This window comes from Entelurus aequoreus, linkage group LG03 (genome assembly GCF_033978785.1).
Source record: "Entelurus aequoreus isolate RoL-2023_Sb linkage group LG03, RoL_Eaeq_v1.1, whole genome shotgun sequence".
Taxonomy (NCBI): Eukaryota; Metazoa; Chordata; class Actinopteri; order Syngnathiformes; family Syngnathidae; genus Entelurus; species Entelurus aequoreus.
Genome location: NC_084733.1, coordinates 33,331,209 through 33,356,809, shown reverse-complemented (window position 1 = coordinate 33,356,809; position 25,601 = coordinate 33,331,209). Strand labels below are relative to the sequence as shown.

The window sequence follows — 25,601 nt, the reverse complement described above, 5'->3', positions numbered from 1 at the left end:
AATGACAACAGTTTTATTCGCGTTCAACAGATGGCGGTATTGAACACTCGAGGTTGAATGACAACAACTAAAATGAAAAAGAACTAAGAAGAAGAACGATCACCAGAACACTAGGGAAGTTTTACAAAAGGATCAAGAGTAGCGTCGACATTATGTAGACGAGCCAAGTGTGGTTGATATGGCAGACTTACCATTGTATTTAACCAATATTAACGTTTCCTTGGGACAAAATATGGAACCTGATAAGGTAAGTCTGTGAAACATTTCATATCGTAAATTGGTGAACGTTGTTTTGACTTTGAGTCATTCACTTTCCTAGCTTATGTTAGCACGGTGACGTCGCCTTGGCAATGTTTATTGTTCTTGTTAATGCAGTTACAATACCACACAACTGTCAGTTGTGTTTTTTCTTGTGTCTGGTTTATGTTTTTTGTCCCCTTCCCTCGTTTTACTTCGCGATTTCATAGTAAAATATCGAGATGGACATACTTGCAAGGCTGTCAATGAATTGATTAACGTGGACCCCGACTTAAACAAGTTGAAAAACGTATTCGGGTGTTACCATTTAGTGGTCAATTTTATGGAATATGTACTGTACTGTGCAATCTACTAATAAATGTCTCAATCAATAATTAAAAAAAAAGAACAAATCGAAATAAATGGTACTATCAGGAAGAAGGTGAAGAAGAAGTATATGTTATAGGGTTTCTTACACACAAACAATATATGGATGTGGCCAAAACAGGCGAGGGTACCGAAGATAAAGTAATGCTCACCCCGTTTGAAAAGATAGTTGCTGCAATGATGCATACAATTTTAGAAGAGGTAGGAGCACATGTGGGTGACTGATTACCCCCAGGATAAATATAATGTGTGTAATATACAACAAAATGTGTTCATACAGTAGCCTGCTCACAGCTACATTAGAGTTTGATAGGAAAATTAATTTTTACTTTTTAAGGTCAAGGCAAGTGTTGCCTTAAAGGAGGGCTCATATTTTAGGGCACCAAGGCAAGTTAGAAGGACACCAAGGCAACCATTATTTTTCTTTCAAGGCAGGATATATATATATATATATATATATATATATATATATATATATATATATATATATATATATATATATATATATATATATACAGTCAAGAAAATAAGTATTTGAACACCCTGCTATTTTGCAAGTTCTCCCACTTAAAAATCATAGAAGGGTCTGAAATGTGCATGGTAGGTGCATGTCCACTGTATGAGAGATAACCTAAAAAGAAAAATACAGAAATCACAATCTATGATTTTTTAACAATTTATTTGTGTGATAAAGCTGAAAATAAGTATTTGAACACCAACATTAATATTTGGTAGAGTAGCCTTTGTTTGCAATAACAGAGGTCAAACGTTTCCTGTAGTTCTTCACCAGGTTTGCACAGACTGCAGGAGGGATTTTGGCCCACTTCTCCACACAGATCTTCTGTGGATCAGTCAGGTTTCTGGGCTGTCGCTGAGTGACACAGACTATCAGCTCCCTCCAAAGATTTCCAATTGGATTTAGGTCTGGGGACTGGTTAGGCCACTCAAGAACCTTGATATGGTTCTTACGAAGCCACTTCTTGGTTTTCCTGGCTGTGTGCTTTGTGTCATTGTCATGTTGGAAGATCCAGCCACGACTCATCTTCAATGATCTGACTGAGGGAAGGAGGTTTTTGGCCAAAATCTCACAATACATGGCTGCAGTCATCCTCTCCTTAATACAGTACAGTCGTCCTGTCCCATGAGCAGATAAACACCCCCAAAGCATGATGCTACCACCCCCATGCTTCACAGTAGGGATGGTGTTCTTGGGATGGTACGCATCATTCTTCTTCCTCCAAACACGCATAGTGGAATTATGACCAAAAAGGTCAATTTTGGTCTCATCTGTCCACAAAACTTTCTCCCATGACTCCTCTGGATCATCTAAATGGTCATTGGCAAACTTAAGACGGGCCTTAACATGTGCTGGTTGAAGCAGGGGAACCTTCCGTGCCATGCATGATTTCAAACCATGACGTCTTAGTGTACTACCAACAGTGACCATGGAAACAGTGGTCCCAGCTCTTTTCAGGTCATTGACCAAGTCCTGCCGTGTAGTCCTGGGCTGATTCCTCACCTTTCTTAGCATCATTGAGACCCCACGAGGTGATATCTTGCATGGGGCTCCACTCCGATTGAGATTGACCGTCATGTTTAGCTTCTTCCATTTTCTAATGATTGCTCCAACAGTGGACCTTTTTTCACCAAGCTGCTTGGCAATTTCTCCGTAGCCCTTTCCATCCTTGTGGAGTTGTACAATTTTGTCTCTGGTGTCTTTGGACAGCTCTTTGCTCTTAGCCATGCTGAATGTTTGGGTCTTACTGATTGTATGGGGTGGACAGGTGTCTTTATGCAGCTAACGACCTCACACGAGTGCATCTGATTCAGGATAATACAGTGGAGTGGAGGAGGACTTTTAAAGGCGGACTATCAGGTCTTTGAGGGTCAGAATTCTAGCTGATAGACAGGTGTTCAAATACTTATTTTCAGCTGTATCACACGAATAAATTGTTAAAAAATCATATATTGTGATTTCTGGATTTTTTTTTTAGGTTATCTTTCATACAGTGGACATGCACCTACCGTGAAAATTTCAGACCCCTCCATGATTTCTAAGTGGGAGAACTTGCAAAATAGCAGGGTGTTCAAATACTTATTTTCTTGACTGTATATATATATATATATATGTGTGTGTGTGTGTTCATGTATGATATCTAGGGCTGCCAATTATGGCCAAAGTAATAATTAAGATTAATGTTATCAATACTGAAATCATGATTACTGATTGTTAAGTAAAGCAGTGTTGGGGTGTGAACGAAATACCATCATGTAATTTGTAGTGTCTAATAAAAAGACTATAGATAAACGTTATCCATATATTTATAGACAAATATTCGTTTTTTTAATTCTCTAATAACATCAACTTGTCAGCTTTTCGTCTACATTTTGATAGAGTTTTTGTTTAAGTTATGTACATCATGTAGATGATGAATCGGGACAGACCCATTATGAGTTTGAGCAGAAATGTGTCATATAGGAATTAACTATACACAATAACACATTAACAAAATTATGTCACATGAATGATTTTTGAAGTGACATGAAAAAAAAACACAATTAATGTAAAAAAACCCTGGTGTTTACTTTTTGATATCAAAATAAAACACAAAGCAGTTTGGCTAATGAAGATGAAGTCTAATAAACAAGGTTTGTTCTTCTACAACGCCTCCCTAGTGTTTCAGTACAACAGTTTGGCCAACAAAAAAACCCCCTGGAGTGATCATTCTCACATCGAATAAACAATCTTCACCGCATTTGTTCAATTTGATGAGATGACAAAACATTATAGGTAGTATTGATGTTATTTGAACACTGATATAGTTTGCAGTTAAATAAAGGAAGAGTGAACATCCCAGTAAACAAAGTAGACTTTATAAACAAGTTGTGACAACGTTCACGACACATTGCCTGCTGCAAAACATCAAACAGTTTTCTCCTTCGCTGTATACTTTTAGTGTGGAGACAAGTGCGTCTGTCTCCAATATTGTCCACACCTGTCTCCATCTAAACACAGCAGTGCGCTCTTAAACGCACGGTGGGAAGCGAGGGGAAAATGACGTTAAACCAAGCGCTTGGCTCTGTTTGCTCGGAGGGGAAATTTCCGCAGCAAAGTCGGTATGGTTGGTCCGCCATGATTATCCAGCCAAACGACACTAATGCGCATGCGCCTGACTTCATGTTGCCGAAAATGCATTAATAAATGACGTTTTTTTGGTCATTAAAACAATTCAACAGTGTTACTAAGCGTCAGGAATTATCGCAAATTATCATTATACCGTTTAATATTACATCCCTTGTCCATTAACAAGTAAAAAGTCAAGGACGGTCACGGCATGTTCCTGCCGCAAAAGTTGGTCAATTTTTGGGGCATTACGGCAAATGGCGAGGGCAGTCGCAGCAAGTGCCGCAGTAAAATTCGAGTGCTGTAATTATTTGGTTTGAAATCTTTTAAATGTAAACATGCCAACATATAAAAAAGGATATGAAAGACTTTGGCTCTTGTTTAATTACTCAATTTATTATTACGACACAGAAGAGCTACTTGCTGTAGCAGCCACGTGACCCAAAGTCGGGACATTCCTCCACTTTCTCCGGTGCTATTAATGTGCTGCAACCACCGGCTTCTGCAACTGTCAGCCCGACTAGCCAAGCTGTGCTGGAGTCACACAAACACATTGTGACAGCAATAGGTGGCAAAATGTTCGCCTGGATACATTAATAGACATCCTCACAATATTAATATGAATATGAAGCATTAAATGCATTGGCAAAAAATGGAATTATGTGTCCTTGTCTTTATCTTTTACATTGTCGAAATCAAAGCACGGTGGAACAGAGGTTAGTGCGTGCGCCTCACAATACGAAGGTCATGGGTTCTGTGTGGAGTTTGCATGTTCTCCCCGTGACTGCGTGGGTTCCCTCCGGGTACTCCGCCTTCCTCCCACCTCCAAAGACATGTTGTCTGTCAAACTGTGTTGGCCCTGCGATGAGGTGGCGACTTGTCAAGGGTGTACCCCGCCTTCCGCCCGAAGGCAGCTGAGATGGGCTCCAGCAGCAACCCCGAGAGGGACAAGCGGTAGAAAATAGATGGATGGATAGAAATCAAACGTTAGCAAAGTCTTAACAACTACTTCTGTGTGTCGCCAAAGTATCTACAGCAGGTGTGCCCACACTTTTTCAGCAGGCGAGCTACTTTTCAAATGACGAGGTGATTTACCTCATATACATATAAAAAATACATACCAGCATTTAATATAATGTCAATAAAGCTTTTTATTATATTCTAATCTCATCCTTGATTAGGGCAGGCATTATTTAATATGGAAACTTGAAAATTGTTCTTTGAGTGCAACAAGAAAAGCCTAATGTGTTTAATGCCCTTGGATTCACAGTAGTGCTGATTACGTCCACATTTTCGAATTGAGGAGGAAAAAAAGTTCTCTCCATCCAATACCACATGAAAGTGGTTGGTTTTTGGCATCTTATTTGTCCAACTTTCATATTCGTTTTTATACACTTTACAATAAATACTTTTGACTGCAAACTCCAAAGCTTGCTAGCTTGTGTGCGCTAGCTTTCTGAGACTCTTATTTTGTTAGTGCAGGCAGAATGGAGCAGCACTTTTACTGTGAAGACAGCAACTGTGCGGTCTGTCTTTAGGGTTTTTCACAGCAGGTACGCCGCGAGAGTCTGTTAAAATAAAAAGTGTTCCTCGCCTTTCTGCCAGCCGCTTTTTTCTTAATAATGAGCAGGCAGCATCATCTCACAAGATCCTCGGGTCCCGTTTATGTCAATCAAGTGATGAAAGTGACATCAGAGAAGATTGATGATTGCAAAATTTTAGGTCTATTTTTTTTATTACCTGGCTGGCGATCGACTGACAGCCTCTGCGATCGACCGGTAGCTCGCGATCGGCGTAATGGGCACCCCTGACCTACAGTATGTAGAAATGTGCCTACACCAGCCATGAACATTTCCATGTTCAGTTCTCTTGTTAAATGTCAACTTTGCCATAAAAAAGTGCATATGCCAGGTTTTTGTGCGTACGCACGCTTAATACACGAGCCCCCATATGTTTTGGGTGGTTTCTACGGGGTTCACTGTGACATTTGGAGCGCCAACTAATGGCAGGAATGCTTGTAACTCAAATTTAGCTTGCAACTTAAAGCACACCAGTCAGCTGAAAAACAACGTATCTTAAAACACTCTTAAGTGGGGGCCCTCTTAAGTTGAAGTACCACTGTATGTATATTTGCTATACTTTATTATGGGTTTGTATGCATGTCTTTGTTGTCAGAGTCCAGTTGAGGAGGCCACAGGCTTTGAGAGAGTGGAGATGGGTGACTCAGTGGAGAGGCAGGGGAAGATCAAGGTTCCCCGCAGGACTATCTACTTCGCAAGTGGTGAGACCATGGAGGAGTACAGTACTGATGAGGAGGAAGAGGAAGAGCCCGTGAAGAAAGAGGTTGTTACTGTGGATACGGTGAGGTCACATAAAAAAAATTCACCGTTACGAAACAAATCCATAATCATCTTATGAGACCTGCAAGTAACTTATCAAAGTACATCCTTCTTTCAAGGTCTAAACTGGGTGTATATTATGTACTTATATTAACCTGTACTAGTCATCTTGTTAAATAGGGAAAATTGGCTTTACTGTAGATTTTTAACCTATCTATTCTAAGTGTGTCTCCCTTATTTGTGTTCTAGTCTAAACTGACCTGGGGACCATACTTTTGGTTCCACCTGTGGAGAATGACCACCTCTACTATCTCAGGTAACACACTGCCAAAATGGGCCTAAAGGGGACTTTTTTTTGTTTATCATTCACAATCCTTATGTGAGACAAGCACACGTTTTTCCTTTTTTCTGCATCCCAAGTCCTAAATAAACAATGAAGGTAATGGGATTCGTTTTACTCTGCCTGTACAGCGCTCTTAAAAAACATCCACAAAATTCCATCAACGTGTTATATACACACTGTAAGTAAATATGTAATGTAGTGACGGACACATTCATAATAACATGTTTACATATTTTGGCATTAATTTCACAGATGCATCATATCTTTCACTGTTTCCTTCAACAACAACTACCGGTATTATAAATCATGGCAGGCTTCATGAAAGCCAACAACGATCACTATTGGGACAAATGATAATCCTGAACCTTATATTTTTGAGGATGATGATCTACAAGTTTTGAGCTACAAATTTTAGAAGCTGAGTGATAAGCAGATCCAGCAAGTAGCAGTATTGCTAAATGCTAAACAAGAAACACACAAGAAATACAATCTACAAACATAATAAAACAATCACTCACTGCATACTGTCTGCACTCCCTGAGATGCTGGCTGATTGGATGTTCATATCTTCCTGTCATATTATTCTTAATTCACACGCAGGTAAAAAAAAAAAAAAAAAAAACGTGACCGCAAACAAGTGTCTTTTTGTGCCTTTCTCGCGATCTGCAGGTCTAATTTCAACGTGAAAGTTGACCAACTTCTCGATTTATGGCCACAAAACCTTCTACTATGCAAGTGAGAAGCATGATTTATAATCTAGAATTAACTTTCACCAACTGCGAGGCGATGCAGCAGCTTACCGGCTCAACATGTCAATAACTGCATAAGATTGTTACCTCTGTGATCATGGCCCTGCAAAAAGTAGTTCCTCAGCGTTAGCGCTTATAATATCGCTAATACTTGGTTAATATTCAGGTCACAACATGTAAATATATTATTGTTGGTGGTTTTTGGATGTTTTTTAGGGGGCTTTATGGGCGCAATAGATTACTCCCATTAGCTGCATTGTTAGCCACCTTGTACTTGCCGTATAATAAAAATTAGAATGCATAAAAAAAATAGACATATGTGTTCTTGTAGTACATTAGGGTTGTGAGTAATAGACAATATTGAACCAGAAAAAGCACCTGTGCCTCTGACTTTACAGAATAATGATGCCATCTACTGTCCGTAATTGTAACTTCAAGCCACTCAAGCCATATTCAATCAATCAATCAATCAATGTTTATTTATATAGCCCTAAATCACAAGTGTCTCAAAGGGCTGTACAAGCCACCACATATTATGTGTTTGTGAGCAAGCAGATAGCATCAAATCTTAAAAATGATAGTTCCAGATTTATCTGTGGTGGGCCACCGCGAATATGTATGGTAAACAACACTGGAGAGGCCAAAATAAATGCAGTCACGCCTATGATAAATGTCCCACACACCATCAGACTGTACAACTCCTCTGGGGGGAAGGGGGGGTACTAGGATGACAGGGGATGCAAAAAAATAACAATACTGAAATAAACTGCAACAAAAAACAGTGCAATACATTTTCATAACATGGTCACTACTGCCTAGTTTCTCTTGTTATATTCTTATTTTTACTGTTATATTTGTATTCTTATTGTTGCTTTTTAGTTTTATAGTAATATTTTCTATTTTATTTCCATTTTTACCCCCATTATTTACTTTTTAAATTATATCTCAATTCTGTACACTGCTGCTTGAATTTAAAATTCCTGAAGGAATCTGTAAAGTACTATCTATCTAATTGTGTAACTGTTTGTCCTGCAGTGTGTGACTACATGGGAGAAAGACTTGCTTCTCTGTTTGGCATTACTTCTCCAAAGTACCAGTACGCTATTGATGAGTACTACCGTATGAAAAAGGAGGTAGGTATATTATTATATCAATCTTATTCCGTTGAGTCATTTAATGGACTGTTGTCATCCTGCAGGAGGAAGAAGAAGAGGAGGAGAACCGTCTGGCTGATGAGGCGGAGCTTCAGTTTGCAGGGCAGCAGCAGAAAAAGAGCGACAAGCACGATTGTGCTCCTCCTCCCGCTTTTGAACAGCCTGTACCATGCACTACTTTTGTAAACGTCTCCTTTGAGCACGAGCCTGAAGTGCCTCTAAATGCTCCCAACAACAACACAGTGCCTTGTCCTCTCCCATCCTGAGAACCCACTGACATAAAACCTATAACAAAATCACAGATTTCTAGTAACTGGAATGAACGCTTAATATACTTACTTGTAAAGTTTAATAATAATATTTTTCTATGCTTCTATTTTGTTAAAATACATACTGTATCTTATACCTGTCTGGATCTGACCCTTTTTATATACAGTATTTATCACTATTTATGAATATTAGTATGCATCTTGACCTACAGTATGATATCCAAGGTAAATGTCTAACTAGTTTTCATTTATTGAGCCCTTGAATGACTTTACTATTATTGACATTTTAGCCATTCAGTCTTGTTTTTGCTGTCATAATTATACCATTCAATGACATGACAAAAACTATTGTCATTTTCAATGGCAAAGTTCTGGCTTCAAGAAAACAAATTGTGGTAGTCAGTACATTTCATTTTTAGATCAAGCAAATAAAAAAAATATGTCATCACTCAATTCTGAGAAAATAATTGTGGAATCATGACAAACAAACAAAAAACACTAGTACTGGTTCATTTCAATCTACCTGGTGCAACAGCTCTCTTAAGTGTGAACACTCATTTTTAACTGCAGACTAATGAACTTATTGAATCTGATTCAGGTGTCGGTTTAGGAAATGAAAATTTAAAGGGTGATTACATAAATATTTCCTTAAAATTGAGTGACTCCCCATTTTTTTTCACTCTCATTCATCTAAAGATGAAACGTGTAACTACCAAAATGTATTTTCTTGATTTATTGGAGTGTTTTTTTTAAGCCAGAAAGTTGCTATTTGAAATGACTATAGATTTGTGTCAAGTCTGTTTTTTCCCAAAATTTCCAGGAGTTGTATTCTGCTCACTTTTGGTCTCCACCTGCCATTCATATGAGATCTTCAATTCTTGTGCAGCTTCTCCCATATAATGACCTTATACCAGACTGGTTTCAGATGATATTCTGATCATTTTTATTATACTGTATGCAATACGTAAATATACTTAAAGAGGATTCTCCAGGCATTCAAGTCTGATGAAGGCCATATTTATGAATTTTGTCATTTTATACTAATTTAATAAAAGTTTTTTTCTTTTCCAGATTTTGAAGTGTTCTTTCCTGGATATCCATTTTTTTTCAGTGAGGGTGGTAATGTAAATGTGTGAAAGTCAGTAACAGTCGGAATTCCTCATGAGATCTTCCTCTTCTTGTTGCCCTAAATCTCATGAAAAAAGTTTAATAATCATAAAACTGAGAAAGGCATGCAGACACTCCTTTCTCCCTGACAGTGAGAAAGTAAAGACTGAAAACTTGACAGCAACTGGTGGGTAACCCTAATGCCTTCAGTAAATCAAAGATTATTAAATGTTCCACTTTGTACCATTACGCATCGATCAATCCATTCACGCACACCATGCAAATAGACATCATACTTGGTTAAATTCAGTGTCTTTAAGCTATTACAGTCACAAATGGAATATACTTTTAGTCAAATATGTAAGCCCAACAAGTTTGTTGCCTGAACGGTCTACAGAAAACATGAGAGCAAATGAATATTTTATTAAATATTTAAAAACATTAGTAAAAAAAAATAAAGTAAAAATGTCACATGATATAAGGTCCTCACCGGCGTTAAAGGGAGATGGCCTAAGACGTCTGCAAAACAACACACCAAATGTCTCAATCATATTGAATTAATATTTAACCTGATTTCCTGAGTAAAAAGAAGCACGCAATTCCACTGTGTTACATTATAAGGTGTCTCAAAATTCTCCTACATTATAAAGACACCGTTTTGTATATGGTATCTGATGTATCGTTTGTCTTTACTAGGACTGAACATGAATCCATCCATTTTCTACCGCTTGTCCCGTTCGGGGTTGCTGGAGCCTATCTCAGCTGCATTCGGGCGGAATGCGGGGTACACCCCGGACAAGTTGCCACCTCATCGCAGGGCCAACACAGATAGACAACATTCACACTCACATTTACACACTAGGGCCAATTTAGTGTTACCAAATCAACCTATCCCCAGGTGCATGTCTTTGGATGAGGGAGGAAGCCGGAGTACCCGGAGGGAACCCACGCAGTCACGGGGAGAACATGCAAACTCCACACAGAAAGATCCCGAGCCCAGGATCGAACCCAGGACCTTCGTATTGTGAGGCACACGCACTAAGCCCTGTTTCACCGTGCTGCCCCTGAACATGAATTTCATTGGAAATATGAGTTTTTAGGACAGAATGAGTGCCATAAGTATTTAAATATTGTCAACTCAATAGTTTCAATCCATAATACAATGTGCCAACAAGCCTTAACTGTTGATACTTGTAATTGTGCCTAAACACTAGATCTCATATAACCAGAAAACCTTAACTTAATTCAAACTTCAAGGTTTTGATGATGGAGCTTATTATTTGGACATTAATATTTACAGTATTTAAGAAAATTTAAAAAAGTAGTTCTGAACAGCATAAAGGAAGAATACAAATAGGAACACAAATATTGACCACGGTGCAAAGCATCGTTAAGGAGTGTAAACCAGAAATGCCCCTCGGTCCACTTTGTTTAGGAGTCATCTATGCTGCCTGCGTTGCTGCTGTCGCTGTCGTTGGCGACCGGCATCTCTCTGTTCTCGTAAGTCCAGAAGCCATTGAGGTCAATTAAGATGCTGGCAACAGTGTCGCCCTGGCCACTGTTCACCAAGTCTTGGAGTGTGATCTTATAGGGGTCTTTGGGCTTCACCATGTCAAAGATTTCATCCTAGGAGACAGATGTTGTACATTTAGTCAAAAATGCAAATACAACCTGACAAAAAATGAGGGAATCAACCGACTTGGATAAGGTTCATTCAGTTTAATTTTGTAGGAAAAAAGCAGATAACAGACATGACACAAATCTATAGTCATTTCAAATGGCAACTTTCTGGCTTTAAGAAACACTAAAATAAATGTCTATGGATGTTTTCATTCATCCAGGTCATTGTATCCTCAGGGCATTCAATCGATCACAACAGGACTGTTTGGTGTGTCTTAAAGGCGAAAAGTCTTCTAAGAAAAACCAAACAGTTCAGTTGCGATCGACTGAATGCCCTTAGAAAACTAAAATTAATCAATAATTTAAATTGTTGTAGTCAGTAACAGTTTAATTTTTAGATCAAGCAGAGTAAAACATTATGGACTCACTCAATTTTTAGGAAAATATTATGGTATCAGCCTGTAAATTTTCATTTCCGAAGCAAACACCAGCATCAGAGTAAACATGTCCACTAGTCTGCAGTTAAAAAAAGTGTGTGTACACCTTAGAGAGCTGTTGCACCAGGTGGATTGGCATGAATCATGGCTCCAACACGAGAGATGTCAATTGAAACAAAGGACGATTATCAATTTTCTTCAACAAGGTAAATCATCACGCAATGCTGCAAAAGATGTTGATTGTTCACAGTCAGCTGTGTCTAAAATTTGGACCAAGTACAAACAACATGTAAAAGTTGTATAACTTTTAATAACAAGATCTGATAGTTCAGTTACAGCTCACGTTATACTAGTCTGTGTTATATGTGTTTTATGTTGCACGATTTTGCCAAGTAAAATTCCTAGTTTGTGAACCCGTTCTCAAACAATGGCAATAAAAACTCTTCTGATTCTGATTCTTGTAAAAGGAAACTATACTGGTAGACCAAGGAAATCATCAAAGAGCCAAGACAGAAAATGTAAAGCAATATGTCTTGAAAACAGAAAATGCACAGCAAAACAAAAGGAAGAACAAATGGGCGGAAACAGGAGTCACCGCCTGTGACCGAACTGTAAGAAAGCGCCTAAAGAAAATGGGATTGGAATACAGAAAAGCTAAACAAACACCGTTTTTTAACACCTAAACAGACATAAACAAGGGTACAATGGGCTAAGGAAAAGCAACCGTGGACTATAGATGACTGTTTGAAAGTCATATTTCAGTGGTGAATTGCATATCCACAGTGGGCAAACTGATAACGCTGGAACTTTTGTTTGGTGCCTTTCCAATGAGATTCATGAAGACGACTGCCTGAAGAAACCATGCAAATTTCCCAAGGGGCTGCATGTCAGGTAATGGCACTGTGGAGATGGCTGTCATTACATCTTCAATAAATGCACTAGTTTACATGAAAATGTTAGAAACTTTTCTAATTTCATCAATCGAAAGGATGATTGGAGATAATTTCATCATTTTTTAAGATGATTATATTTCCTGCCATAGAGAAAAAACTGTAAAATCTTTCATTTGAGAAAGATACATATGTCATGTCATTGCTTGCAAATAATTTAGATTGCAATTCAATTTAAAATCTGTGGTGGAAATCCAAGAAAATGGTCCATGGCAAGACCCCAACCTGCAAAGCTTATCTGGCAACAGCAATCAGACAAAGTTGGAGAAAAAATTATGAGACTGTTCGCTATTATAAAAGCCAGACGTGGTACAACAAAGTACTAGAGGTGGGTTGTAGGTTTTGTGATTCATGATTCTATATTTTTTTCTCAGAATCGAGTGATTCAATAACTTTTTTCAAAAAGGTTGATCTAAAAATAAAACTGTTACAACAATTTATTGTTTATTTTTTTAGTGTTTCTTAAAACCAGAAAGTTGTCATTTGAAAATACTAAAGTTTTGTGTCATGTCTGTTATCTGCTTTTTTTCAACAAAATTAAACAACTGAATGAACAGTTTTTCAGACTGGTGTAGGGCTGGAGCCTATTAGTTAAAACCTAATTGCAATTTTTCTCTACAAAATTGCACTTGCGATTTTAATATTTTTATATTAAAATTGTATGGATGGGCAGCTCATACTGCCCATCCATTTTCAAGCTGAAATATTACCAAAACGGGACATTTGGCTTTGCAATCATAATTACCCCCCCCCCCCCCCCTTAGTTTTTGCTACTTTGAGGAATTTCTCACTAGTGAGTCGCGAGACTCTCTGTTCATGCTTCCTGTGTGTGTGTGAAGCGGGCAGTCTCACTCTTCACCCTCTGAGACAGAGATTGTGAATGACTGAAGAGGGCTAACTGCGTCCAGTTAATTGTACTGTTAAATAAACACGCTCAGGTGCTGTGTGCGATGCGCAGAGTGAGACCTCTTTCTCTCTGTTTGAAGCGAGAGACAAAGAAACCCAAGGCTCAACAATTCTAACTGCCGAACATGTCTGTCACTGAAATGCCGGTAACGGCGGAGAAAAACACTAAACTCTGCACTAATTAAAACCTTGATGTCGATTCGATGTCAATTAATAGTGCAGCCCTAGACTGGTGATTCCATAATTTTGCAATGGGCTCTTTGCATGAGCTAAATGTAGGGGATTGAGTTCACCTTGACATCCTGGAAGGAGACAGGGACTTGACAGTGCACTTTCATCTGGTCCTGAATGGCCTGGCAACAAAAAGTAGTCAGGAATTAATATTGTTAAAATAATATTACATGTGCACTACGTTTTGCAAAAAGATACAATGAGAGCAGATGATGATCTACATTTAGATTTATTATGGCATTCAAACATTTACACTGATATATTGCAGAAAAAAATGATGTTGTATTTTCACGCTACAATAAAAGGAAATAGATAAAAACACCATTAAGAAACTCAACAGTTTTAAAATATTTAAAAAGGTTTTCAAATAGCTGGGAATGCTAAAAATAAGATAATGTAATTGCACTCAGCTTACTGCACGTGTATTGAAATGTATTTCATTAGTATTAAAGCATAATAAAACCAGTAATAACACGATACTAAAAACAGCGATAAAAAACAGGATGAGATCAATTCAGCTCATCGCACACATGTTAAGTCCAACATTTCACTATGTAGCCTGTTTTGTGGTGCAAGTCCAACATTGTACTTTGTAGCGCGTTTTGTGGTGTAAGTCCAACATTGTACTTTGTAGCGTGTTTTATGGTATAAGTTCAACATTGCACTTTGTAGCGTCTTTTGTGGTGTATGTCCAACATTGCACTATGTAGCGTGTTTTGTTGTGGGTTCAGCAGTCTAATTGCAGTTAGATAAAAACTGTCACGGACCCTTACAGTTTTACACATCAGGCTGCAATATCATTTTCCAGAAGGCAGGGGGGGAAACAGTCTATGGTATAGATGAGTGTTTTTGGTAATAATAGTACTACATTTTTAAGACAAGTATTTGACAGTGCGGAAGACAAATGTCAAGTGGCAGCTGCACTAAATATAGTAGTTCTCTAAACGTTTTGGTTTGTGTCATAAGAAATGTGAGACATTAGTTCATGTTTTTAAACCTTGTTTAACAACAAAACTTAAGGGTGTTGGTTTCATTTTGTGTTTGAAAGATTATGTACATGTCCTTGGACATCGGACAAATACACGACAGAAGAAAACAAACACTCTAATTACTAACAAAATAAATATTTGTTTTGTTTGAATGTGTGTTACCCTGAAGAAGTAGTTGAGGGAAAAGACGTTGAGGTGTCCTTTATTGTCAATGTCCAGAAGTTTAAATATATACTGTAATGCTGCTGGCTCCTTCTTGTTTTCCAAGGCCAACACAAAGTCTAAATATGTTTTATAATCCTGGAAAAGAGAAAAGCAAATACAGAATTAAATCCTATTGACTTTTGAAACAGTAATATGATGAATATATACAGGCACATCTCAATAAATTAGAATATATTTAACACATTCATTTATTTCAGTGGTTCAATTAAAAAAGTGGAACGCTTAAGAGTTATTTATTTTTTAGCTGGTTATTACAAAATGCTGACAAAAATGTATTTGGGTGTATTTCCTGCCCTTCCTTGTCTATTGCTGTTGTCGAATGGAAGATTCAACTGACAGAAAAGTAAGGCTAGCTCCATATTTGATGTACTGTACCATCACAGAGTGAGGCCAAAAAGTGGTATTCATTGATAACTGGCTTTCATTTGATAAGACCACCAGTAAGGCACCGAACCAAGTTGAACTAATCTTTAAATCTAATGTGTAATAAAAAAAATTGTACCATTTCTCCGTCGTAAGTTAGGCACTCTTGAAACACTCGGTCCAGGAAGACTGAGGTAAGCGTGGCTGTGCCATAGCGAGACAGCTCTTCCTTGCTTAACATGCCGTTGTGGTCCTTATCAAGGCTGAGGTACTGGCCTGTTGTACAAAGAATGTAAAAAAAAAAAAAAAAGCAAATTTATCAGGCTACTAAGTTTACAGAGCTGAGTTAACACTAGAAGATAAAAGGTGCTGGTTTCTAAAGCTTATTTCTGAATGTATGCATAAACTTTACCAATTGCTATCTTTTCAGAACAGTGTTAGGATAAGGGTGTCCCGATCTTTTTCTCACTTCCAATACCAATATTGGAGCTTTAAGAATTGGCTGATAACGATATTAATCAGATACAAATCATACATACATTTATTATTTTGTAGTGAAATAACTTGAACAGATATTGATTGACTGATTGATTGAAACAGAGAACAATGGTTGGTATGATACATACTAATTTATTCATCAATAACTGTCTGGAATGGATTTAGGCTGTCTTTGAGTTAATGTGCAGCGGTAATTGTTTTTAGTGACACCGAGTGGCCACAATAATTCATTAAGTTAAAGGGGAACTGCACTTTTTTGAAATTTTGCCTATTGTTCACAGTCATTATGGGAGATAGGCAATGGATGTTATTTTTTATTTGCATTTTAAATATTAAATAAATGTGATCTAAGTCTGCTTACAATAGAGCTTATGGGAGCCACTCTATTCCGCCTATAAAGACACTAAAGAACCAAACGCCTGCCGCGATCATGTCGAAATTGTACACAGGCTTGTGATCACAGTGCCGATATAAATAGTTTATGTCTGCGTTAGCGCTTATAATAATAATATCACTAATACTTGGTTGATATTCAAATCACAAAATGTAAATGGAGTATTGTTGGCGGTTTTTGAATGGTTATTTATTGAATTTTATGGGTGAAATAGACAACCTCCCATTGGCTCTGCTGTAAACTGACTCATTTTAAAGTTTTTTAAAAAGTTATAATGCACAAAAAAATTCATCCGTCGTCATGTCTTTCATAATGATTGCGAACGATAGGCAAAATTCCCAATAAAAGTGATGTTCCCCTGTAAGCTCATGACACATACTAATACGCTTCTGCCTTGAAGACTTTGTATCTGTAATTAATATGCAACTATAATGTTGACTATAACGATATATTTAATACTGAAGTATTGTTCAAGCAAGTGTGCACTTTTGTGCATAGCTGTTGTGTAGCTGCTAGCTCCTGTAGCCCTTAGCTTACCATGTTTACCTTTTTGCAAATGACTTAACTTCCCTGCTTATTAGAGGGGATTTAGCTGTTAATTGGCAGTCGAGCTTTGCACAAGTAAACAGGATTGCTTGTCCGGAGCATTTATGTTGGAGATTTTAGAATCAAGCCGATACTTGTTTTATGCTTATATTGCACCACTAATTTACAACGTTTTTTTTATAACACGAGTGCTCATAACTTGAGAGGCTTTGAATATTTCTCATTGCCGAGAGCTCAAACCTCTCATAAACGTTTTTGTGTGTCTGTATGCGCAGTAAAACTCTGGAACAAACTGGACCTACAACACAAGCAATGGCAAACAATTAATTGATTTAAACTATTATACAAACATCGGGTCTGGTTCAAATATAGCGATGAGGGTCTTTAATTTGACCTGCTGTTGTACTCTGTCTCAAAGTGTTAACATGTGCTCAATGTTTCCTTACCATTATTGCTATGTTGTCTATTACCATTGTTGGTATTTTGTCCATTAACGTTGTTGGTATTGTTCATTGTTACTACAATGTTGATACAAATTATTGTTACAGTGTAATAATTATTGTTACCTGTGGTAATGCCACCATGATACAACATTTGTAGTAACAGTGAAGCTCAATGTATTAATCACTGAATGGAGACCTGAGAGTTGGTTTAAATAAATGATCTCCTTCTCACTCCCTTTCAGGCAATACTGGATCATCATGCTTACATACTGTACATTACCGTTTGCATTATATTAATTAATATTATTATGTATTGTCTATCTTGTACTTTTTTTTTAATGTCATTGCCTGAAGTAAATGTATAAATAAATAAAAATAATGAATGAATATCAACATCGGATAGGAAGAGCCAAGTATAACCTTGATTTACGAACCCCCGTTTTTGCAAATTTCTAAATTTACCAACATTTAAATGGTGCCAAATATGCCTCTGTGTGCAGGTGCTTCATTCATTCATTCATTCATTTTGTGTGCCGCTGGAATCCTTCGGGCCCAGCCATTTTGGGGACATCACTTTCTTTGCAGGAAAGTACACACATGGCTCAGCCATTTTGGATAGGCGGAGCCTTTTACATCACATCCTGTTCACACAGTCCATTACTTGGTCGTCATTTCTCAGTGCTTCAGAGTGTGTTTCTTTTCCCGCCATTCACCAAGTTTTGTCTATTTTGCTTATTCAATATAGGTCCAAAATATCTACTAAAAAAAACGCCTGGAAAGAAGGATGGAACTGTTGGGCACTTCCGAGCAGTAACACACTGCCCTCCTCTCTGCCCCATCCTTTCTCTGGGTACCCTCCCTTCTCCGCCTCGTGTCTTTCTGCATTTGTCTCTTCTTATCTATTGTATGCCGCAAAAATTTACAGAGAACAGGGTAAAAAGTATTCATTTTTTTATTTGTAGCAACATGGTTAACATTTTTGGGAGCACCGAAGGGTACTTTTGTTTGTGTGCATGTGCCTTGACAGTTAAGCTTGCCATTGTTGTTGTGTTGTTTTCAAAATAAAGAGATTGTTGCTCATTTACCCTCTTGTTATGTTTATTTGATGTACACATTATAGTGTAATGAAAGTGTGCGTTATTTTACTAAAAAACGGACTGTTTATATTGTTTCTAATGGGGAACTATGCTTCACTTTACAAACTTTTCGATTTACTAACCATGTTCAAGGACCACTTAAGTTTGTAATTCGAGGTTCCACTGTATATATAAAAATAGAACTAATGTCCATAAAAAGGTTTAACACCTGAATTAGATAATTAATTCCAGAGGACTGTTTGATGTGAATATTTGACCAAGATATAATGACTCACCATACATTCGGAGAGCTGAAGGTGCTGAAAACCAGTTGGAATCCTGACTCTCTTTAGACAACTCATCATCTCTTAACTAGGAAGACAGAAGGAAATTAAAGTGCAACATAAATTAAATATTAACAAATAGTTATATACAGTACTTGAAATAATTTATAATGTAAAAAAATTAATGAATAAAAAGGCTGTGGAAAGAAAAGAGTAACTTCAGTCAACAGTAAGTTTAATATTGCAATTAGGCCATGGGTCAACTTCATTTCAAAGGGGTGAATTTTCGACAACTTAGCTGGTCGATACAAGCACAGTTGCATAGAAAATACATCAATTAGATCTGAAACAAAGCAAGACAATGTACCTCTAATAAATCATCGAGAAAACTGCAGGCCAAGATGTCTTGGATTTTAATCTTTCCTGAAAAAGAAAAGAGGCCTTGAATAGAGAAAATATAAGTTTTTGCTGTCACTTTATAGTCAGACATTATTTGGTAATTTAATATGAACCCCCACTTTGAGTTAGACATTTTGAAATCTTAACACACAACAAATGTAGCTTTTCAAACAAGGATAATGAGAATTCTTCAACTAAAAATAAAAATTGTGCATCATCTTCATAGGTTTCTTAAAATGATGTGATGCTGCAGCAACTTCCAAAGGTCAGTAAAGATTTGTTATTTTCTTTTTCTCCTTTCAGAGCAAAAAAAAAACATATGTTATGTTATTTGAAAGCTTGACAGATACACTAATTCCACATTTTATTTATTTATTTATTTTATTTTATTTACATTGCGTGACTTGAATGTTAACCAAGTATTAGTGATATTGTTATTATAAGCACTGATCACCGTGATCACTAACGTGTGTGCCTATATTTACATCATCGAGTGGTAACCATATGGTTACCATGAATTGATTTACGTGGACCCCGACTTAAACAAGTTGAAAAACTTATCGGATGTTACCATTTAGTGGTCAATTGTACGGAATGTTTACTGTACTGTGCAATCTACTAATAAAAGCTCCAATCAATCAATCAATCAATCAATCAACCTGCTTCCTCGCTTCCCTGCTTGTGGAAGTTTATTGTACATCATAAATCATGCCTCTCACCTTGATAGTAAATGGACGAGGATGAAATTTGAAATGTTGATACACTTTAACAGCCAATTTAGACCTGGAAAAGGCCGGAAGCACACGAAAAAACGCTTGGTTCCGTTTCTCCGCAAAGATTATGAGCCATTCTTCACCTAAACGGGACTATAACAAGATTCTGTCTGGCGACATCCTAATGACAGCAGACATTGTACAGTAAGCGATGTTTTATTATGTTTGTTGGCTCTCATGAAGTCTGCAGTGACTACTAGGGATGTCCCGATCCGATATTTGGATCGGATCAGCCGCCGATATTTGTCAAAAAATGCGTATCGGCAAAGCATGGGAAAATGCCAATCCAGATCCAGTTTTTAAAAAAAATCCGGTCCGTGTTTTCCAACGCACCGATTTAAATAATACATTCCACTTTTCTGCTGCTCCCTAATTTCTGTTAAACATTTTCCAGCACACCTGCAACACATACACAGGTCTGTGTCCTAACCGTTAAGACGGCCATGTGAATTAAAAGTTACCGGTAAAAATGTCAGCTGTCTCTGTGCGATATAGAAAATGACTATATCGTGATATTCGAGTATACGTTCTCACAGCTGCTGGCATTACACGACAGGCTCTTCCCATTATTTCTTGTGTCTGCTTCTCACAAACAGACAAGCGCACCTTCTACATACGTCACATACTGTCACGTCATACGTCACATACGTATACGCCCTCGCGGAGCAGAGAGGTAGCAGCATTGCTAACGTTAGCTGTGATGCTAGCGTAGCCGTGTGAGCGGTAATAATGAAGTAAGAATTCATTAATTCCCCCAAAAAACAGCAGGGGTCCATCATCTGGCGGTGGTTTGGCTTCAAGTGGGAATATGTCGAACAGACAACCGTAATTTGTCAAGTGTGGGGCAAAAGCGTTGCTATAAAAAGTAGTATTACTGCTAATATGTAGCATCATTTGAAAAGTCCCCTGCTAGAGAATGAAGCGTGCTTGAAACTCCGCACGTCAACATATCCATTGTGTATTATTCAAACTCACCTAATTCAGCTGGCTAGTTGTTATCAAGAGTACTAAAACCCTTTTCAACATGAATCTGACAACTAAGTAGTGGCGTAGTGGGTAGAGCGCCCGTGTCAGAAACCTGAGGGTTGCAGGTTCGCTCCCCGCCTCTTACCATGCCGTTGTGTCCTTGGGCGGGACACTTCACCCTTGCCCCCGGTGCCGCTCACACCGGTGAATGAATGTTGAATGAATGATAGGTGGTGGTCGGAGGGGCCGTGGGCGCAAATTGGCAGCCACGCTTCCGTCAGTCTACCCCAGGGCAGCTGTGGCTACGAAAGTAGCTTACCACCACCGGGTGTGAATGAATGATGGGTTTTTAATATGTAAAAGCGACTTTGGGTACTTAAAAAAGTGCTATATAAATCCCAGGTATTATTATTATTAAATGACTTTAAACTTTAATACATGCTCAGATAAGGCCAGTATCGGTATCGGAACGGAAGTGCAAAAACAACATCGTATCGGATCGGAAGTGCAAAAACCTGGATCGGGACATCCCTAGTAACCAGTGATGTTGTTGAAAAAAAAAGTGAGCGTTAAATTTATGCGCCGCGTATGCTTAAAATTAGCTAAATACATAAATATTAAATATTGTTATAAATGTGCCCATTACTACATGACATATGTACCATACTTACATCATGTATGTAAAACCTTAATGGAAGGGGTTGGATGTTTTTTTAAGGGCTTTGTTGGCAGAATAGAGCGACTCCCATAGGCGCCATTGTAAGCAGACTTTTTATCGCATTCATTTACAATTTAGAATGCGTTAAAAAAAAAGAAAAACATATGTGTTCTTGTCTTACACTAGGGTTGTGAATGGTAGGAAAAATTCCAAAAGAGTGTAGTCCCCTTTTAAGAGTTAACATGCATTTATTTTTTTTTTAAATATATCCGTCGTCTAGTTTCACATAAGGATTGTGAATTATATGCAAAATTCCAAAAAAGTACAGTTCCCCTTTAAAGCAGGATTGAGTCTCACCTGTCCGAAGTGGGTCAAGGAAGAAGAAAAACTTGCGAACTGCAGTGCAGACGTAGAAAGAGTAAAAGGGCTTATCTAGTCCGTCCAGCTGAGGCAGCGTGGGGATTAACTCCAAAATGTAGTTCTCTAGATCCTGCAGGGAACAATAATCAGCCATTTTAATATTTTAGAGGCAATCACCTGCTCTTATCACAATACAAATACAATGGATACAACACTTACAGACTCTCGGAGGTAGCCCTGTCCCGCAACATCATACAGACTCAGGCCTATCCGGGTCTGATGCAGCCACACTGGACATACACAAAAAAAATCCAGTGACCGTAAATATATGACATTTTGTTTCCTGATATGAATAAACTAATGAAATAGAGTTTACACATATATTTAAAAAAATATTACTTATGAAATTGCCTTGCATTGTTTTTGTACCTGTCAAATAGATATATTCATTATCAATCATAACATATGACATCAGTAAAAACAAACCTTTCCTCATGACGTAGTTAAAGAACTGCATGATAGAGATCCTGCCGTAAGGGTCGTTGTGGAGCAGCTTGGCATATACTCTGGCAGTGAATAGGTTTCTGATGAAAAATTTGAATAAATTATAACTTTTCTGTGCATACTATACATATACTACAAACATTGTAAGCACTTTATTGTTGACATTTTTGGGGAATGAAAAACTAAACAGCACAGATCCACTGATTATTGGTGCCAAAATTTGGCATTTTGACATATATCGGTATTGGCCTTTTCTATCAGTCATTGGCTTTTCTTTTTTACAACTACAACAAAACTACATCTGCAGATACAATATATACACATGTGATACCAGTATTTAGTATTAAGAAAATAATAATTGGTGAAGTAGATAGTAATAACCACAGCTCAAGCACCAGTCATTTTGCTCTGCATGAGAAAACTCCCTTTTAAAAAAAATAAATAATTTAAGAATAAAAAAAACTCTCATTGTCAGTAATTCCCCCCCAAAATAAGTTCTGATATCTGACAGGGCATTTATTTGAGTTCTTGTTAGAATTCTTCTCCGGTCTCCCTAACTGTTTTAACCATAGCGCTTACGCAGCCACGCCCCGCCCCCAGCTCCTTTACCTCCCCCCTGCAGGGCTGGTCGCCTAGAGTACGTCTCTTCTGGATATCTGTCATCCAGTTTGTGTCTATCTTTCTTGGCGTCTTCCCGGTCCCGTTTTGTTTGTTTTTGCTACGGCACAATCGAGTCACTTGACAAGCCTTTGTCCGCAACACTCAAGAGTGTGGGCTAATTAAAGGTGTGTCAAGGTTTCAATTTCCGTGATTCAATCAAATAACAACGTGACAGAGATGGATGGACATGAAGATGACAGAAATCTCTGCCTAAAATCCAAACACTGTGTAAATATAGTAACAAATAGGAGACAAGCAAGCAGCAGCTCACACAATATCATACTTTCTGTTAAACTCAGGAAGAAATTATGTCAGCCAGCTTGACAAATGTCTCAACTATAAGTTATGTGAAGGAGCCCCGAATTGTTTTTATTTAAATGTTCGCAATAAGGTTTCCTTTCAAGGAAACCTTACAATGTATAAAATCCATAAATTTCTATAAAATTGTGTAAATGGCGAGGTATTGTGTATGTAGTGAAATCCCATATTTTTACCAATTTTCCCTGGAGATTTCCCATAATTTGAAATGCAAATGTTGATGCTCTTCTGACCCGCAGCATTAGACAAACATAATAAAGGTGTTTGTAAAATCCCCTGGTGTTTTGAGTGCTAAATTAACCACAACATTAGCGCCGCATAAAACCTTGTAATGTTAAAAAAACTACGTAAAGACTTGTGCGGATCACGGTTTACTGACGCATAGTATTCGTGTTTAAAAAAATTCTACTGCAAATGAATATCAGCTCGAAATATCGGTTGTCTGTTTCCTTGACTAATAATAATTGGTTTTGGACTTGAAAAAACATATCTTTAGTAAAAACTTCACGAGCAAAGAGTAAAAAGATCCAGCTCAAAACATTTAATTTTCAATATGTTTTGTAGAAGGGTTGTGAATAGGTCAAGAAAAACATTTCTCTGAATCTGAATAAAGGTGAAGATGCAGGCATTTTTTTTTAACTGTTTGAGTAACTGTAGTACAGTATTGATGGAACCATACACATACAAGAACCTCATCGCAAATTATGCTACGAGAAGTGAAATTTAATACTTCAAGAAATGTAATAATTGCTCTTGGTACTTCTAGGTGAGTAAATAACAACAGTTATTTCGCTTTAATGAGCAGATCAAATGAGGTGCAAAAACACACATTCTATTTGATTTATAGGGTGTTTGCAGAGACAAATCCAAAGCTGCTTCTTCAACTTACTTGCACTTGGGCCCAGCCATGTCGCCCACCTGCAGGAAGTCTTCATAGCTGATCATAGCCTCTTCACTATTCTCCGGAGGCACCTGGTTCTTAAGTAGAAACCACAGATTCTACGGAGAAGTAGACACCGTAAAGCGTAAGACCAGGTAGGCAGAAAATATACATGAATTATTAGTCCTCTGACCGACCTTTATAAAGAGCAATGTGTGCGTGCACTACCTGAAGTTCCTCATTATCTAGCAGCTCGCTGCTTTTCCTCTGCAGAAAGACAACTCTGGATTCTTCTCTCAGCTTCTGGAGTAAAACTTCCTCTTCTGTTGGTAGCTGTTAAAAAGTATCAGACTCTTAATAGAGTGCACATTTCACATGTACTTAAAGTAGCAACACTGTCATAACAAAGAGACAATATCTTAATTATTCAAGGTATGCCAGGAACTAAGTCAAATTTCTAAACACAATGTAAAGTTAAAAGTCACTTGGTAGTTATTGATGGTACAAAAATCAATTTGCCTCAAAAATGGCTGAGTATAACATATGACTGTCAATGACTTTAGTGTTCAGTGTGTCAGTACCTTGAAGTAGAATCGAGGAATGCTCTCGTATGACTTATTGTTGTGGCCACCACCCTTCCATTCAGAGTAATATTTGGTAAATAACTGCATTTCTTCGGCTTTCTTTTCTTCTTCGCTCCTCTCATCTAGACAACAATATAATACTTCAGTAAAATTAAACGGACTGGTTTTACTTTAGAAAAGCCTGCTAGCATAAGGATAAACTAGCATGATCACTTACCTCTGTTCGCGTTTGCTAACCTCCTTTTTAACGCATTCGACCAGTCAATACGGCATTCATTGGCCATACTTACTTCCAAACGATTATAAAATTACATCAGCATTGTTTTGACAATATTCTTACTAACACTAGTAAGATAGCGGCATTGAGATAAACGCCGTACTTGAACGTGAGTGGATATGAGCAGGGAAGAACTGCTTTCCAAAGTGCTTCCGGTTAAGTTGAAAATATTACAAAATAAAGTGAGGAAATGAAACATATCGACATGTAAGTACAGTATATTTTGCAAAACATAAAAAAATCAAACAAAACTATAACTGATCTCGTTTTAAATCGTATATAATATTTTTAAATTATGTTTAACTGTCCCAGTTGGTAAACAGAATAGTCGAATTTCTGCACCTGCGGAGTTCGGCCGCCATTTTACGATTGTATAGTATGCCATAATGCCATCGGTGACGCAATTAATTACAACAATTTAAACTTTCCATACATTATAAATTAATAATGAAATATGATTACTTGTGATAATAACATATTACAACTAAATGGTAGTTTCTTGTAATGCGATTAAAGAAATATAAATATATAAACGGTACAGGCGCACGTTT

General features: G+C 37.5%; 2 protein-coding genes across 3 annotated transcripts; one reads left to right on the top strand and one right to left on the bottom strand.

Annotated features, from left to right (window-relative positions):
* Positions 1-17: 17 nt before the first annotated feature.
* On the top strand, positions 18-9,674 carry fam177a1 (family with sequence similarity 177 member A1). 2 transcript variants are annotated; one of them, XM_062041682.1, is made up of 5 exons: positions 18-247; positions 5,924-6,109; positions 6,337-6,403; positions 8,215-8,312; positions 8,381-9,674. In XM_062041682.1, exons 1-5 carry the CDS (start codon positions 179-181, stop codon positions 8,597-8,599), a joined length of 639 nt encoding a protein of 212 aa, XP_061897666.1. In that variant the 5' UTR covers positions 18-178; the 3' UTR covers positions 8,600-9,674. The 2 variants fall into 2 exon arrangements, with proteins under 2 accessions (XP_061897666.1, XP_061897665.1); XM_062041681.1 differs by having other exon boundaries at positions 25-247; positions 8,378-9,674.
* Positions 7,640-25,425, bottom strand: ppp2r3c (protein phosphatase 2, regulatory subunit B'', gamma). Its single transcript, XM_062041678.1, has 13 exons — positions 24,991-25,425; positions 24,771-24,895; positions 24,418-24,522; positions 24,199-24,308; positions 22,314-22,411; positions 22,047-22,117; positions 21,825-21,957; positions 19,039-19,094; positions 18,684-18,759; positions 15,570-15,706; positions 15,005-15,142; positions 13,916-13,975; positions 7,640-11,335 (listed from the first exon to the last, which is right to left on the bottom strand). The coding sequence occupies exons 1-13, from the start codon at positions 25,055-25,057 to the stop codon at positions 11,141-11,143; spliced, it is 1,371 nt and encodes a 456-aa protein (XP_061897662.1). The 5' UTR covers positions 25,058-25,425; the 3' UTR covers positions 7,640-11,140.
* Positions 25,426-25,601: the final 176 nt, after the last annotated feature.